At 40.1% G+C, this 18,384-nt stretch overlaps 1 protein-coding gene across 1 annotated transcript; it reads right to left on the bottom strand.

The window, feature by feature from the left end:
- Positions 1-1,717: 1,717 nt before the first annotated feature.
- ankrd50l (ankyrin repeat domain 50-like) lies at positions 1,718-18,194 on the bottom strand. The gene is made up of 5 exons (XM_063005901.1): positions 18,130-18,194; positions 13,757-13,996; positions 11,939-12,645; positions 8,672-8,919; positions 1,718-7,590 (listed from the first exon to the last, which is right to left on the bottom strand). Exons 3-5 carry the CDS (start codon positions 12,373-12,375, stop codon positions 4,004-4,006), a joined length of 4,272 nt encoding a protein of 1,423 aa, XP_062861971.1. The 5' UTR covers positions 12,376-12,645; positions 13,757-13,996; positions 18,130-18,194; the 3' UTR covers positions 1,718-4,003.
- Positions 18,195-18,384: the final 190 nt, after the last annotated feature.

Genomic DNA, 18,384 nt, shown 5'->3' with positions numbered 1-18,384 from the left:
TGTAGAACTTCAGAATGTATTTAAATTTGTATTAAATACATTTTCATATTACAGTAAAATAAATAAATAATAAAATAAGATACCAGGAACTCTTCTGAATCTGGTACTACAGGATATGATGAAAAGTAGCATAATTTACATAATGACATCTAATGTATGAAAATCTTTTTAATTGAAACACCATAGTAACTACCACATCCGGGTATTGCACCAGTATAATATTTCAAAAGTTTACCAGGCCACTGGCAGATCAGGTGTGCCAACTTTAGAGAAACAGGCTGCTTAACCGTTGAAGCTGTAATCCATCTTAATTACCTCAGTACAATACATTGGGAAAGGTAGTATTCAGACAAACAATAGTCTCAATTATCATGATTGCACAATGCTTGATAAAAACAGTACTGTATAAGAAGCTATCTATGAAAGGGGAGTGGACAGAGGCTTGATTTATGGCATAGTTTAATTTATACATGAAATAAAAAAATCAAGTAAAAAATGTGATGTGCCAACGGAGAGTGGAATTTTGTAATACTTTTAGGAATGTTAAATTGCTCAATGCACCACATGCCACTTGCCGGAATCCAAAGTTTGTGAAACAAAGTACTCTACCCACAGTGCAACTTATGTTTGATTAAAGAGGAATGCTTATAGCCAACATCACAGACGGTCTACAGCAGTCTATCCTGAGGACAAGCAGATTTGGCATAGCACAAGGTGCTTTCCATGGGTGCAGCGTGCATTACTTTACGCATGGTCACGTGTAATGCTTGTTTTCTATTGGCTGACATGAGTGGATTCATTCTGTTTAACCTGACAGCTCTAAAGTAGATCTGCTTTAGAGCTGTTTATTTACAGCTGTAAATCAATGTGCCATATCAAACACAGTGAAACCCCGTCAGAGTCTGGAGTATAATCATTACAACCATAAATACAGTTTATACTAGACCTGTATTTACATTTTATAATCATAAATTAAACAGAAAAAAAGAACAAATTAATGCCTTTAAGGTGCATGGAAATTAATGGTCTCCTGGCCATGTGCAAGTGATTGGACCTAATTGTTTTGTTTTCACCCATGCCACTGGTGGTATAGCACTAGAGTCCATCATGTTTGTGTTTAAAGAATGCAGGGTCCATAATGGCATGTCTAAAATGTGTGTGACAAGTTTCGTGAAACTCACCACATGGACCACAACTCCACTAAACACCTGTGGGATGAACTGAAGTAATAATTGCAAGCCAGGTCTTCTCATTAAACATCAGGACTGCATATTCACAACTTTCATATTAATACAATTTTGGAATGTTATGTTTAACAATCTGTAGTTTCCACATATGATATGATAAAGCAAAATGTACAAATGCTCAGTTTTCTTAACTGGAATTATTTCCTACATAGTTAACTTAAGTGTATACTAATATAGATAATAAAGAAGTGTGCACTATTTGCATTTATTTGTGGAAATCTGTATCTAAACTTGTATACGTCTGCTTGTGTGTTTAAGTGGTGGTTTGACTAACTTGGTTCTGTTTGGCTTCAAGCTTAAAGGAAATAGCAAGTAGGCTTTAGAAATGCAATAAACAGTTCCCTTTACTTAGATCTGTGTCTGTGAAAACAAAAAAAGATCTGTCTGTAAATTGAAGGAATGTTTGACATTTTCACACAAACTTAACAGGACAGCAACACAGATGGCAGAAAGAACAAGGTAAACATGAAAACATTTGGCACAGTTGAAGTTTTAATAGTGAAAGATTTAGCGCCTGTAAACATGAAGGACCTGAATATTAAAATATAAAACCAACTCATTTGGTGAACTCTAATGCTGTGATCTGTTTTGATCAAACTGACCTAGAGTCATTACTTTGTTTATGTATGGGAGGAAAGGAGACAGACAAGAATAAAATGTAGGTGCATGTATATAAAAGATCAACATATTCTCCTAATTTGTTTGAGGGAATGACAAAGTCTGTGACAGCAAGCCAGAAAAAAGAACACAGTTTTAAGAGCAGTCTTAGCAAGCGGAGAATTAGCAACTTCTTCACCAAAAACAAGTGACATTTTTATTTTAATTAAAAAAATTTAATTAAAGTAAATTAAATTATAAAACACTGAATATCACACCTGGCAGAAATTTGTGTTTTGCTGGATCCTTAAATAAACACTGCATATATCTTTAAATATACTTAAAATGTTAAAGAGGAACAGTCATACAGACAAATAACATGTGATCAATTGCCCCACCTCCTAACAATGGAAAAGAAGCAACATTTATTTGATGGTATGTTATGGACTATTTAATTACAGACGCTGTTGGGTAAAAACAAGCACATTTCTAAGTGCCTTAACAAAATGTACAAACGACTCCACATCTTGGTTCGTAAACTGTTGCATGACAGCCAAATGAGCTTCAGGGAGGTAAGGGCACACTCATCCATTTATGTGTATTTTGCATTTAGCATTTCTCAATTCACCCTCAAAATGAGTTTAATCTGAGAGTAATTGTTACAGGATGTGTATATGACAGTGTTTTGGTAGCCACAAAGTAAATTTAAAGAAGAACAAAAACTGAAACTGAAAATAAACAGGTCAGCAGCGTTCAACACATACGCTCATGGTGTTTTGCGGGGAACATTTACAGCTGCAATCAGAAATATTCAATCCCCCAAAGAAAATTTGGATTCATAACTCCTAACTTTTCTGCAAACTCAATTTTGCTTCAAGTCTTAATCAGTTGAATAATGCAGTAAATGGATGTGGTGTTAAAGAGTAGCAGTTTTGTTATACTGCCACAGTTACAGCTACAGCAAATTAAGTTACAGCAGGATTAAAACATTGGAACTTAATAACTAGCCTTCATCTGCTTCAGCTGTGATGTGTTATATAAATACCACCAGAGATTGTCAAATTATGTTCTCAAAGTTGCTTGTATGTAGCAATAAATATTCATTCTCTGTTTACAGAAGACTTCTTGTTGCATGTTTTCATTCAATTCTATACACATCATGAATCACAATACTGCTTAATGTGACTGTTCCTCTTTAATGCTTACGCTTGTCTGTTTTTGCATTGTATCAATTCTTACATTTGTTCCAACTGTAACATTAACATTTGTGGAGTGTTTATTCACTGTTTCCACAAGACACAAATATAAATATACTAAAAATAACAATTGGCGACAAATTTTTGCCAAGTTTTAAAAGCCAACAGAACCACATAGTCATTATCACTAATGACCTAAACAAATTATTAAATACAAAATCCTCTGAGATGGAGATAATTGTTGATCCATTTTGTCAATGCATGAGCCCTTTTGTAGCAGTCCTGGCTCTGAGCATTGCATTGTTACGGATGCATTCCAGAAAGGGTGGATAACTCCCAGTTTAGTCCTAAGATTTAACAGATGATTTAGCAAAGATGAAAAAACCCTAAAATGTGCATGACACTATGCATACTATAGATATACTATGCACACCAGTTCACAAGGGAACATGCACTGGATGGCTCCCTGTTGTCCTGTTGTGTACTTGCATGTCCTTTTATATTGAGTTCCTTGATCACACATACTATACCACCCCATCCTGTATGCAACAATTCCCTGCTTTGGGTTCCTGTGTAAGCATTTTCCTGCAATTGTTTGCTGCTCCATTTTGACTGAATGTAAAAGATAATGAATGGAATGCACACAGGATTTACCCTTTCAAGTCCTTTTTCCCTATTTTTGCTCCTTTTTGCCTCTTTACCTCTTACAGAGGTCAAGGGTCAATGCGTTGGGGCTGCTGGGCACCATTTCATTAACTGTTCCCCTCTACCCTGAGAGACTCACCTCCAGCAATTACCCACAACACTCCCTCCCCCTCTTTTGCTCCTAACCTTTAATGGTTACTTACAACAGGCAAAGGCATTAGCATTCCATACATTTTTGCCCAGTAGGCTGTGAAAATGTTACCCATGAGCAAAGTGTTTAATACAGCGTTTATAGGCTATTACTGAACTGAGCATATATTAAAGTGGTGTTTCCCTTTTGTAAAGTGCTGCACTGGTTGGCCCCTCAAACTGTAACTTGATGGCCTGTTTAAGGTTAAGATGGGGGTCTGTGGTTGTAATATTGAACACAGATTCCTTTACTAAGGCACTATGTTGGGAGATGGATAAAAGGTCAAAAGATGGGGAAAGAGATGTTTTTTGAAGGCCTTCCCAGTTTTCTCTTTGTGCATGGGACTGGAGGTGAAGGGGATGATAGCCTAACAGTGGACTGTCCTTACATTTTGTCTGGTTAATAGCTCCTTTTTGGATTGGTGTCAGTCCCAGGGACATCATTACTGAGTTCCACTTGTCGGCTTCACCTTTCTGAGGACTCTTTTCTGGCTTCTCTTCAATTAACATTGGGGCTTTGGGTTTTAAAAGGTAGTCAGCAGTTTCTGTGGATCCAAGCTCTTTAGGGCTATCAGGGTAAGTGTAATGTGTAAGATCACAGTTACCTTTGGAAATAACCTTCTGCTCATTCCCGGCAGTACTTCTCTGTAAACTGGAAGGGTTTGGCCAAGGCAGTGTAGATGGCCTACTGCGACAACGGGGTAGTGAGTGCTGCTGGATCTGCTGTATGAAGCTTAGAGTGTCAGCAGGCACAGTCTGTACAGTGGCCAGAGAGTGACATGTGGAAGATGCTTGAGATCCTGCCATTGAATGGAATCTCTCAGCAGTTGATGCAGGTGAATAAGAGGCTGACAATGAGTTTGAAGAAGTGGAGGAGGTAGCTGCGCCTCCATTGACAAATCCCTCTGAGGAACTAATGCAGGCCTGAGTTTTGAATATAGAGGAATGAGTGGATGAGTCTAAAGCCCCACATGTTCGTTGTGGAATAAATCCAGGAAATGGCTTTGCACCAAAGCTCTCTAGGAGGCGGACAATGCTGAAATAACCTTTCTTTCCAGCAACTTTTACAGGGCTGCGACCATAGCGATCCACGAGGTCTGGTTTTGCTCCTTTTTCCATAAGCATTGCAACAATTTCGGTGTGTCCTTCCTGTGCGGCAATGCTGAGTGCTGTGGCACCTTGGGTTTTGCAAGCTAGATCGATTTTAATGCCCCTAGCTTTCAGGAGAAGTTTTCCAGCACCCACATGACCTCTCCATGCCACAGAGTGCAGTGGTGGTCGACCATCAGAGTCCAGTGAATTTGGGTCTGCACCATACCTTAACAATAGCCCAATGGCATTCAGGTCACCGTGCCAAGCTGCTACATGTAGTGCCGTACGACCCTCTGCATCTTTTGACTCTAGTGAAACACCCCCTTTCTCTATAAGCAGAGTGGATATATTTAAGTGGCCTTCTAGAACAAGCAGATATAGAAGAGGTCTTCCTTCTGCATCTCTGACATCAGTATCAGCACCACGTTTCAAAAGTAGTTCCACCACCTCCCCATGTCCCTGAAGAGCAGCTGCACTAAGTGCAGAGTGTCCATCATAATCTCGATGATTTATGGGTGATTTTCTGTCAAGCAGGAGTTTCACTGTACTGCAATGACCTTCCTGTGCTGCCAATATGAGTGGAGTCCGTCCTTCTACGTCAAGCTCACCTACCCGAGCCATGCTGCCTTTCTCAGTGAGTATAGCACACACACTTCTATGGCCTTCACAAGCAGCTGCATGTAGTGGTGTCCAGCCTAGATCATCTTTGTGATTCTCATCTAGTCCCCGATCCAGCAGGGTTTGGACAACCTCTATGCTACCTTTAGCAGCAGCCAGACAGAGTGCTGTACGACCCTCCCCATCAATACCATCTACTGCTGCTCCCCAGAACAACATGCGGTTCACTGTGCCTGCATGCCCCATAGCGGCTGCTGCAAGGAGAGGTGTGACAGCATATGGGTAGGTGCCAGCACTCTCGTCCACATCTGCTCCAGCCTCTAAGAGGAGCTCCACCACTTCCTCATGTCCCTCATAGGAGGCCAGCAGTAAGGGTGTCATACCATCTCTGTCCTTGTGTTCTGGATCAGCACCCCTTTCCAGCAGTAGACTAACAACCTCTCCATGCCCTCTCCTCCCCACTGCTGATGGCACACACTGTGCAGCCACTGACAGAGCATTACGTCCATTCCTATCTGCTAGGTTTACATCTGCGCCAGCATCCAGCAAGATCTCTACTGCTTCTTTATGGCCCATATAAGCAGCAGCAATAAGTGGTGTACGCTCCTCGTGGTCCACGCTGTCAACTCCAGCACCATGGTCAAGGAGGATGAGCATGATCTCCTCATGACCGCCCCAGGCAGCAGCTCGTAAAGCAGTCCGGCCATCTGGATCGCAACCATCAACCTCTGCTCCAGCCTCAAGAAGCATTTTTACAGCTTCCTTATGGCCACCCCATGAGGCTGAACGTAAGGCAGTCCATCCCTCATCATCTGCATGCTCCAGCATGGCTCGAACAGTGTCATATTCCTGATCTTGAGACCATTTTAGAAGAACCTGTAGCACACCCACATGTCCTTGCCTTGCAGCAAGAGTCAATGGTGTTTGTCCCTGGTTGTCACTTAAAGAAGGATTAGCCCCACGACAAAGCAGTAGTGCAGATACATCTACAAGCCCTGTGTGAGCTGCAGTAGAGAGCAGAGTCCGTCCATCTGAGGGATCTGTTCGATTTACGCTGATGCCACTGTCCAAAAGAGCTCGTACTGAGTCCTCCCTCTGCAGCACCTTTCGTACTATTCCTTTTCCACCACTTACACAGTGTACACCCAAACTAGGACTGTTATCTGGAGAGCAGGTGGGTGGGAACACACCACTTTTCATTAGAAGCTGCAGGACATCCTGTTGAATCAGCACAGGTGCTTGAAGGAGAAATGAAGGCTGAGATGCATCAAGAGATCTGCCCCTGCCATTACTACTGAGAGTGGGAACTCCAGTCCATAGCATCCACAGTGCAAGCAGTGCTGGCTCCCCTGTGTGGATTCCGCTGCTAAGCAGGTGTTGGCCTAGCTGACATACATCTTCTGTGCTGAGGCTATTGGATCTCAGTGACAGAGACATTGCAAGTGAAAGGTGACCATCTTTAATACTGCAAAGAAACTTCTGTGTGCAGTACTTCACATCAGTTAACCAATCTGCAAAGCTGCCATGAAAAATGAGCTTACTGCCCTCAGGACCATCCACAATCAGTGGTGACAAAGCATGCATTTGTGACTGAAAGTCATCTCGTACCAGAAAGGCATCCCTAGCTTTTGCAGCATGATAGAGTTTCTCAGAAGTCAAAGGTTGTGGAGAAGCCAGAATAATGTTGAGCAAGGGCCTAACATGAATAAAAAGTCTACGGGGGAAGAGCCTTTGACAAAGCCACAGGTAAAGACCATTCAATGTACCTGGAATGTCCCTGATTTCTCTTAATCCTACTAAACCACCAGTTACACCGTCCAGAACTCGTTCAAGGAAAAGAAAACAGCCACCGCTCTTGATATGCAACAGGTTTAGCATGTCGGCTGTCTCTGGTGTGAGCTGCCTCCGTAGTTCCCCTTCCTGATCCAACCTCCGTAGAATGTAATGCTGAACATCTCGTACAGCCACAGGTTTCCTCAAGTCATCTAGGCAAAGCTTCCGAAATCCTAGACAACAAAGATAAAAAGATCAGAGATGGAAAGTTGAGTACCAAAGATCAGATAAAATGAAGAGCGTTCCAGGCTACATGCTGGGTTTCCTTCAAGTTTTCTTTTTCATTTTTGGATAAAATGGCTACTGATTAAATGTGGTTTAAACTACACCCAGCCTTTTGAGGGAGTGAGGTGGAATTAGAGGGTTTTAGAACTGGTTAATCCACCTGTTAAGTGGCTATATATCAAAAAGAATAGAATATAAGGTCTTACTAATCTATAGTCTCCAGTCATCACTGCTAATTCATGAAATTATGTTATTTGGCAGCAGTGCACAAACATGGGTTAGGAGCATTAATGTCTACTTCGAAATTGGAATAGGGAGAATGTGACTGTCATAGTTATTGGTGCAAGATGATGCAAAACATCCATGAGTGGAGGTTTTGTGAGTAAATGCCTTGCTGATCAGTGAGGCCAAATAGTCATAAAGGAATACTATGGGTATTCAAAAACCACATAACAACCATGATTAGCATCTTTAAAAAACACAACATAACCAATTTGAGGCAGGTGAGCTACAACATCAGAAACTATATTATGTAGTACGTCTATCAGCCAAGAGCGGGAATCTGAAGATAAAGTGGACACAGTTTCACCATAACTGGCCATTTAAAAATGATAAGGTTGCTTGGTCTGATTCATTCTAATTTCTGCTATGACATTTAAATAGTAGGGCCAGAATTTGGCATAAACAGCATGTCCTTGTCTCCTTGTTTTGTCCTCATTTTGGAAGTCAAAAGTTTAAATACATTTTAATTTAACTTGCATGTAATGAAGGGTTTTGTATAACAGCCCTGCTTGTACTGGTTCTGAATAAAGTAAGTTGCTTTGTGGATTGATTTAAATATGGGTAATATATGTATTGCATAAGCCTTTTTCATAAGTACTTTATTACAACATGCGTTTCACATTTTTTATATTCTTTTTACATTATGTTACATTTTGTATACAGATCTGAAACCACTTAGTGTCTTAAACATCAGAAAATCAGGAAAGAGGAAATACTTTTTTCATGGCATTTTACATGTATTCATACCTGAGAACATCTTGCACATGGCTTTGTTTTGTCTGCGTACAGAACAGACCAGAAGGATCCATGGTGGTAAGAGCTGGTGGTGTCTAAGGAGGAGCTCTGCTATTGAAAAACTCTGACTGCCTGCAGTCACTGTTGTCAGACCTTCACCAGTCCCGACACATGTTCCACTTCCAGTATCCAGAGAATCCACCACTATGAACATACTCTGATCTGGAGAGGGTAAGGAAAGCAGCGGCTCCAATATTGCTCTGAGGAAACAAGAGAGTAAGCATTAATCAAATGACTCATTTATTGATTCAATTATTTAGATAATTTTTGGCTGGATATTGCAAGAACGGACTATTTTGATTTAAACTTACATACCATGCAGAGATGTGACTGCATTATTTGATTAGGACCACACAATACGTGTACAATGTGCAAATAAGGGTGCTTTTAAAATCTCACAAAATGTGTGTTGTTGAATGGGACAATTAAGAGAATGCACAAGGAAGACTGAGAGGGAAGTGGGGGCACCACAGAAAAAGCAGTGCAGGAAGTCTAAGCATCAGGGGAGATGATGGAGAGGGAAACAGAGCGGGTGTATGGGGGAGAAAGCATGAGCACTGCTTTCATGATTTCAGGACCAGAAAAAAATCGAAAAGATGGAAACATGCAAGAATGAAAATCATGTCAGGGCATGAAATGAACTATTAGTAAATGAGGTGGTAAAAAGTCGTCCTTTTGCTTTAACACCATTTCTCAGTCCTCAGCTGCCTCTTTTCACACTTACCACATTTATCTCATCCGTCTTTTTCTGGCCTGAGGTGTGGCTGATGAAGCACTGTGAGTCAGTGCTGTGGAAGCTCTGAGATTTCCTGTGTATACATGAATGCTGGACGATAGCAAGATGGCACAGCACCCATTAACAACCTACTTTTTTATTAGCTATTGCAGCAAGTTAGATCCATTCCAAATCCTGTCTCCTCATATACAGCAGCCTGGTCAACAATACACTTAACAAAAGCAATCTAAGAAGAGACCAAACCTTTTTTCTAGCTATGCACAGCTTCAACCCTTTTGAACCGGAGACTTAGAGGAGACTTTTAAACTGTTCTTGCAATGCACTTCACCCAAAATGCCGTTTGCCATCCTTTTTGTAGGTCATTCTGCCGGTAAAATCTGAATTGAACTCTTACTTTCCTCACTCAGTACTTTTCCACTGCTTTGGTATTGTCAATAGTTTATTATATTAGCACTGTTTTTGACATCCAAAAAAATTTTTTGTCGTTTCTTAATTTTTTTCCAGAGCTGTATATAGTAGATGTAGCTTTTGAATTTGTCAATGAATCACAGACGTTCCTCCTTGTGATTTAATTGACTAAAGCTGGTAGTGAGGAGCATGCTGGTTAAAGGGCATCTAAACTGCTAATAAGATTTCACATTTTACTGCCAATATGGCAATACTGTGCAGCTGTCGGTAGCTCTGGTGTAGTACTAATAGCTTTTTTATGCTGTACACAATAAAAGAGAAGTTAGTATCATAAACATGATGCTCTAGTTCAAACAGCTTGGCGGCTCCTTATCTCAGGCGTGCATGCTTTCATGAGTTGATAAGAGTAGCACGCGCCACACAGTGAGGCTAATAATTCTATAATATACAATCTACTTCCTGCACAAGACCAATGCCATGCCAACTTTCATAGCCAGATGACTGATCCTTACTTGCATACATGCACTAATTTAAGTTCTTTGGCTTCTATAAACCCCTTAATCCTGGTTAGAGCCTAGTGTGGAAACACTATAAAAGTCGGGAATACATCTAGAGCTGAGCACAAAGAAGTTGCACGGCACCACAATCATTTACTCATACGTAATTTAAAGAACTGGCATGTTTTGGGGAGATAACATAAGGACATACAAAGAATGTGGCAAACTCCAAACAGACAGTAGCTAGAGACAGGAAATAAAATCCAGATCCCTGGAGGAAAAATAAATACTACTTTTAGCAAACTGTTCAGCTCTGCTGCTGACTGCTCTATGTAAAACTGACAAACTGATGCAGCCCAGTTTCTTAAACGTCCAAACATTTGTCCACATTAGGTCATTTGACAGTACGTTTGTAAATACAGCAGCAGGAGCACAGCGGGCCTAACCTTTACAAACCTCTACATACAACGACGCATTCTTTTGCTTATGTGAAACAACAAAACATCTCAGCAGTTTGTTAGCATTTGTGTAAGGATGTGTAGAATGTGGACACTTAATTAGCAAACAGAGAGGGTTACAAATTAGCAACAAGCAAAGGCTGACTGAAAACAGAGAGAAAGAAAAACAGAAAAAAGTGACAGACTTATGATAGTGGTGACCTCACCAACTGGACCCAACCTGACACAGTAGGGACAAATTTTTCAGCCTTTGGTTCCCCTCATCCACAAAAGAGTCATAAATACCAACTGCCACTCATCCATTACAAGGCCTTTTGTGATCGCTGTGAATAGGCTTCATTACTGGGTTTGGGGAATAAATAAATAAATGTAAGTGGTGAAGAGGCTGAACAATCGGCCCTTTCCTGTCTTTGGAATAAAGATGGTCATTCATAGGGGTTTGGCGATGACTTGTTGGCAAAGAAAAGACAAGGGAAAAACAAAGAAGAATACAAGCAGCGTTTAACCCAGATGCACCCACAAATTGCCACAGGATAGGGTGGTGCTTAGGTACACTTGCTCACACACAACAAGTTTTGTTTTTAATAATCTGCTGTAATCATGAACACAGTCATAACCCTATGTTTACTTCTTATCTTAATGCAGAATGAAATAAACAAGTCACAAAAATCTTGTAATCAACGCAATAAGAAAAAAAACAAGTGATCAGAATTAATAAATCCCTTTTATACCTTTAACAAGTGTATTTATAAAAATGGAGCTTACAGGCATTACAAAGGTTGTAAATAAGATGAAACCTTAGAAATATTATGAAAATAAAAAAGGGTTGTTAGCAGTAGCTTTGCTAACAACCTGTGCAAGGTACCAAGGAAGTACAGTAGGTGTATATTCGGTTTACAGACCCCAGTAAATTAAGACAATTGCCAAGGCTGCAAACATTATTTGCATTAAAACACCAATTGTCTAATGGCAATGTGACTCTGAAGATAGAAGGTGCTGTGTTGATGCTTTTGATGTCCACAAATAAAAAGTGTAAAAATGAAAAACATTCCATTAAAACTTAATTGTTACACATATAACTGGTAAAATCACATACAATACAAAAATCTGCCACACCCACCTTTTAAATGTTTCATCTGGGTCACGTTGGCAGTGAAGCGGCTCCAGGCAGGTAGCAACAGCAGGGCTGGCCAAAAGGTGCTCATAGTTTGGTGCCAGCAGGGGATTCTTACGCAGCTGCTCCACCAGCCCCAGAACAAATCTCCAGACCTCAACGCTGTCAGCATCCTCCTGTTTACAATAGTGCCAGGCCAGGCACCGTGATGCCAGTCCCAATGCTATGCCTGCTTCTGATTGGGGCCAGACCAGCTCTGTACAGAGGGCTGTTTTACCAGTACCAGGACCCCCAATTACCAGGACCCCTGAAGGGAAATGGGAAGAGTCCTGTGTCACTCTGGACAGGTTTCTTGCCCCCAGGCATTTTTTTAGCTTCTCCAGGGCCCATTCCCGACAGAAGAACCGCCGGCCCCGCAGCAGGCTTGGGCTGCAGCCCCTCATCTGGCCCACAGAAAAGGAGTTGGGCTTGTGGTTTGGCCTTTCTCCATGCTACAACACAAGCTGCACAACAGATACTCCTAGGAGTTTTAACTATCCGTTAGTTCATCTCTTAGTTCTTTGCATAAGGGAACACACAGTGCCAAGTTGTGTTGAAGGCAAATAGTAAAATAGTGGTTATCCAGGAATGAGGATCTCAGACTGTGTATTTAGTTTGTGGCAGCAGGTGCATTTGTATTTACATTTAGTTAGCAGTCCAGCTTGTTGAGATGTCTGTTAAAAGGAGATGACACAAACAAATATTCAGCTTAATCATTCCTGCTTCTTGCTTCAACTAATACTACTATCTTAAAAATAAAGTAAAATGTCAATTTCTATCCAAATAACATCAATTACATACAATGTGGTTTTAATCAGGTACAGGACAGAGACCGTATTTAAAATAATATTTACAGCCTATGCCTCAGATCCACAAAGGAGAAATGCAGTTAGTATAAAAAACCTCAAACTGACGTCCTGCAAGAACAGTGTGCTCATAACCCTGTTTTAGCCAGTGCACTAATGCGATGCCAGACAACTACGGCACGTTATTGGGTTTGCTCAGATTTCAGAGGATGAGCATAGGTAAAGTCAGCAATCAGGCTGGCAAGGCATGAACAGACTGCTTCTTAATCACATGCAGCCAACTTGCAAGCTGGAATGCCTCAACAGATAACAAAAAAATACTGATGCCCACAAGATGATATAACTGGCTATTAATTATTAATTCATTTTCATGAACTTCTTTTTCCTGGTCAGTTGTGATGAGTAGGCAAGGCAGAAATAGACCCTACATAGGGTGTTAATACTCACCAGGGCAATATTTACCAATCCACGTACAGCCCAGGTCTCCAGAGTTCTGGAGCTGTGTAGCAGGCACACACTTTTTTGTATTTTTTTTTATTTCATTAAATGATGTGATGAAAATTCCAATGCCATTTAAAGAAACTGCTAAATGTCATTTAGTGCATGATTACAAACAACTTTAAAACCTGTCTTCAAAAGTTTATTCTGCACAATCTGACTAATAACAAGGTAAGAAAAACAAGGTCAAAAAGAGTAAACTTTGAGTATATGTCATTAAAGCTACTACAGCTCTACAGTCCTCCACTACTTTGGGCATCATTCTCAAATACACAAAAACAGCTTTAATTTCTTAATGGCTCACCTCAAATGGAAACTAAAATAAAAAAGAGTTACAGTATCCAGTAACCCTAGACGCATGATCAATATGAAACTAATGTATGCCTGGGTAATGCTGTACTTGATAACCACATCAATAAACTGAACTGCACTAAGAGAAAGACAAGGCTAAGAAGGAGAGAATAAAAGAGGAAGTTCTTACTCGATCTCAAACATATAGCTGTCCATTTTTTCCTCCTTTGGTAGATAACGTGCTTACAGCAGTCTTCAGTTTTACTGTTTTTCTACTGGTTTCCTCTGTGTGTCCGCTCTCCACCAGAAGGTCTCCAGGGTTATGCTGACAGGGTAGGAATCTCCTCCTTCTTTCACACACTCTCTCTCTGCCTCTCACAGCTGCTTACCGGTTTTTCTTGTTCTCCGTTTTTCTCCTCCCCTCTGGTTCCTGGCATGTCAAGGCATGAAGAAGCATGGAGAGAGAGGGAGAGAGAGAGAGAGAGAGAGAGAGAGAGAGAGAGAGAGAGAAGGCATATGTTAAGAGTTTGAGCTTGATATAGGACAGTGAGGTTTGCTTCGTGATCAAAGTTTACTTAGACAGGAATACTAAATGCTATCAAGCCCATGGTTCCAAGCTGGCCTCAAAGGGCTGTGACTGTACAAGCTTCGAGGCTAATTCAAATCTGGATATTTTTATATTTTGTAATTTAAAAAAATTACACTCCTGATATAAAAGGTGTAGCCCCGCCCACACCAGCAAGAATTAAAAAATTAACCCAGTTTGGCTTAGCCAAGGTAGAACAATACTGTGACTAAAAAGCAACAAACAAAAAAGGGTAACAGAAAAATAGCACTGGCCAGGGTCTGCTGTGACCACCAAGCTCTTGGAAAGAGAGGAAAGAAAGAAAACCCAGAACAAGCCAGGGACAGCAATAAACAAGCAGCACTCCAACCCACCAACTGGCACAGCCGACTGGGTCCAAAATATTTCACTCCTTTTAAAATGTGTATGTCCCAGAATCTCAACCAATATTTTGTTTATTTCCTCCCAGACTTGAAGATTATGAACATGATTTGCATCTGAAGTGTCAAAATGTCTCCAATGTTGCTGCTGTAGAGAAATATGTTCAACAAATTACAGCAATAGATGCACTCTAAATGTTTTTGTGTCAGTAACACTGACAGCAAGTTCACTTCACACATAGCTTTAATTGTGAGCTAAAGTTAAACCGACTCTGCCTTGCAGTCACACATTAACAGGACTGTGGATGGCACAAGTTTGTTTTCAAAACAAACATCTGCTGTCCAAACAAAAAGCTTATCTCATTCAGCTAGCCTTTGAGTGAATACTAGAAAGTGGATACTAGCCTGTGGGGTGTACGTGCCTTCTCTTTTCCGGGCGAGCATGTGGAAAGCCTACTCTGCTAATGTCTTCACCTACCTGTTCTATCACCTCTCTACTATGGGCTGCGGATTGAATTTGGTCTTTTGTTTCTTTTATTCATTCCTGTGATTTTGGTCGCCCTTTACTTTGTAGTTTAATTTTTGTTTGTGGCTCTACCATGGCAATACATCCTGCATATTGGCCTGCTGCCTCAATGGCGAGGCATGTCCCGCCCTGTTACAGTTAAACTGCATTTCTCATTACCAATAAAGAGATAAGTCGCACTGTTCCATACAATTAACTTGCTTTTTAGTTGCATGTAATCCGGAGTGAAACTATGTCTTCATTTTGTACAACAAAACGTGGGAAAGACATTTTACAGCCAACACAATAAAACTACATAAAACCCTGTTTCTTTAAAAACAAATGATTTATTAAAATGATCATTAATCAACAATTAACAACAGATTTGATTGTTTCACATTGAACATTTCTTTGAACAGCTGCCTTCCCAAAAAATCCTTTTCCTTGCTTAAAATGTGTTGTGTACTACAGGTTTGTGTGCGGTCCTCTACTTTTCCCTCCGACTGCTTCAGGAGAAGGATTGAAGCAAGTTCACATCTTTACATCACAGCTCTAAATATATCTTACATGATTACAATTCAGAACAGCCCATTAAACAGACAGGTGCTTCCACAGTACAGCTGTACACAATCTGAGGTCTTGTTCAAACCAAGCCAAATCCCATGTCACATTTTCCTTCCTTTCTTACGTTGGAGCATACAGATGGATGACACTTTAATGGAAAACATTTTATAGAGTCTTAGTATGGTGTTGGAGTTTAGACGCCTCCAGAACAGCTTTAATGCACCACAGAACAGATTATACAAACATCTGAAATTGCACTAGAGAGATGGAACACTGTTCTTTTCTTCTTCTGATGTTTGGTTGGTGGTGGTGGAGAGCACTGTCTAACATGCTGGTCTGAAATCTTCTTTAGGTGTACAATCTGTGACTGTAATATCTGGTGACTGTAAAGGCCACAGCATATGATCAGATTTAAGCATAAGATATAACTTATACTCACCATTTACTGACCCAGCTATTTAGCTATTTGAGTATTAGAGTATTCTGCCTGCTCATTGTTTTTACTTGAATTTGTATACATAATAACTTTAATTGATTTACTTGTTTCAACAGACAAGCTACAGCTTGGTTTCCCTTAAGTATATTGACAGCCATATCAACACATTTAAAAAAATTGGGACAGAGGCAAAATAAGAGTAAAAGGTTTATAAAATAATATTATAGCATGCTATAGAGTTGCATTCCTGCCCACTAAATGGGTAAGTTGCATATGTGTGAATAAACCATTGACACAAAGTTTTGTATTGTGATTTTAAAGAAACATATGCTGCCATCAAGGCAACGTCCTTGGTTATTTTAGCAAGACAATGTTTGGCCTCATTCTGCAAGCACTACAATAGTGTGGCTTTGTAGGAACAGAGTGTGTGTTCTTGCCTTGCCTGCTTTCAGTCCAAACCTGTCTCCAATTGAGAACGTATGAAGAGGTGAATCAAACAACAGCAATCTCTGTTGAGCAGATGAAGTCTCGTATCAAGCCAGAAATTTCCTTTGCAAAACTGCTACAATTTTTAAATGTGTTGCAGGTGTCAAATTCATAATTTATTTGAATTTACAAACTAGTTTTTGTGCATTTTTCAAAATGCCCCAACTTTTTCAGAAATGTGGTTTGTTATTAAACCCTACCCACATCACTAGCATTACCAAAAGAGGACCACCAACATTCACCTCTAGGTTTATTTCATACCTGTGAAAATAATCAACCACCTGCTTAAAACATGAAACTGTTTGATTGGTCATTGGCCATTGTTGGTTTCCCCATTAAAATCTGTGAATTTACAAGGCAGTCACACAGCCACAGACGAACTACAGTATTTAGTTCAGTGGAAAAGTGAGATGCTATTACTATTAGCCAATAACAAGGCATCACACATTCATACTTTTAGAGTATCCAGTCCAAAATAGTACCCAGAGAAAACCAATGCAGATTAACTAGATGCAAAACACAACAAAAATAACTTTTGACCCTGAAGATGTAAGACACCAAAACAACATGTTGAATAAATTTGATCCCCACATTATTAATTAGTTGTTATCTTTTGGCTAAAGTGTTATTGGAACATCATGTCTATCCATTTTAACATGTTAACACACTTGTTAGGTAAAGTGCCAGCTTAGTGAAACTAATTTGTTGAAGCATGAAAATGTGCTTAAGAAAGAAGCAAAACCACTCAGATTAATTGAAGCTAATTATAAGGCTACCAACCAACCACTGCTTTTATGACAACAGCATGAAAGGATTAAAACTCATGTAAACCCGAAAAGCCTGGTTTATACAAGAAAGGCAATTTTCATGGCTTATGCTTTTAGCTGTCAAAAAATAGTTTAAACGTTTACGTCAATGTTCAAAAGTTTAAAATACATCTTATAAAAGTTTTAAATAGGTTATTTAATAGGGATATGTATGTTGTACTGTAGCATTAGAACACATTTGTGTAGAAAGAAAAACTGCACTGGTAGCTGCTGTTTCACCTAAGAGAGAGTTTGTTTAAACTACCAACAGAACTAAATAAAATTCTATTAAGTCCATTTCTTCAAAAAGTTCAATTTAAGAGGTTTTACACGTGTTTGAGACTAAACAGTTTCTGTGCTGGGATCTGTTTCAGAAAAACTTCGAGCGTAGCAGCAAGCGCTTTTAGCATTACCCAAATACAAATCTCGTTAGGCCTCGCGAGACTACGGTAGTGCAGGTGTATAACCGCGCCCATGAGTCACAGCACTAACCGTCAGGCTGTTTTTGTTTTCACCCTGAAATCCTAACAATAATGATCATTAAATGATAATCGACATAACATAAACACACAGTCCAGTCAGTGGCCTTGTCGTTTTAGGGTAGAAAGCAAATAACTAGTTTTACACGACTCGAATAGTATCTATGCTTCTCAGCTCCACTAGCTGATCCGTCATTTTTCGTGTCGGTTTACAGGTAAATACAGGAGAATGGATTTTTCTGAAGTACACGTGGGAGAGGCACAATACACAGAAAACCTTACCAGTTTTAAAATCAGTAAACATTACACCTCGTGACCTCGTTTTCTGTATAAAAGTCGTACCTTTAGCCCCAGGTTCCATCTACGAAGCGTTTCCAGTACCGTCCTGTCTCTGGTCCTGTGTATCTCACTGGAGTCTTCACACTGTTGAGTGTTTTACATACAGCGTGGTGTCATTTTGCCTGCCCAGCTTGAACCCCCCTGTAACTCCACAGAGACGCAACAGCCGCGTGTTTCAGTAAACATGAATACCGAACCAACCTTCAATTTCTCAACAACAAACTGCTGTTCTATTTACTTTCATTACATCAAAATAAC

Source organism: Trichomycterus rosablanca, chromosome 12 (assembly GCF_030014385.1).
Source record: "Trichomycterus rosablanca isolate fTriRos1 chromosome 12, fTriRos1.hap1, whole genome shotgun sequence".
NCBI classification, from domain to species: Eukaryota; Metazoa; Chordata; class Actinopteri; order Siluriformes; family Trichomycteridae; genus Trichomycterus; species Trichomycterus rosablanca.
Note: the sequence above shows the minus strand (reverse complement) of the source record. Positions and strands in the feature narration are given on the sequence as shown.

What these genes read in the sequence shown, in the direction of transcription:
- ankrd50l (XM_063005901.1), bottom strand. Translation starts at nt 12,375, where the DNA reads ATGAGGGGCTGCAGCCCAAGCCTGCTGCGGGGCCGGCGGTTCTTCTGT. An exon ending in CCAGATGAAACATTTAAAAG is followed by an intron (nt 8,920 to 11,938) that starts GTGGGTGTGGCA and finishes TTGTTTCCTCAG; the next exon opens with AGCAATATTGGAGCCGCTGC. An exon ending in CATGTGCAAGATGTTCTCAG is followed by an intron (nt 7,591 to 8,671) that starts GTATGAATACAT and finishes TTTGTTGTCTAG; the next exon opens with GATTTCGGAAGCTTTGCCTA.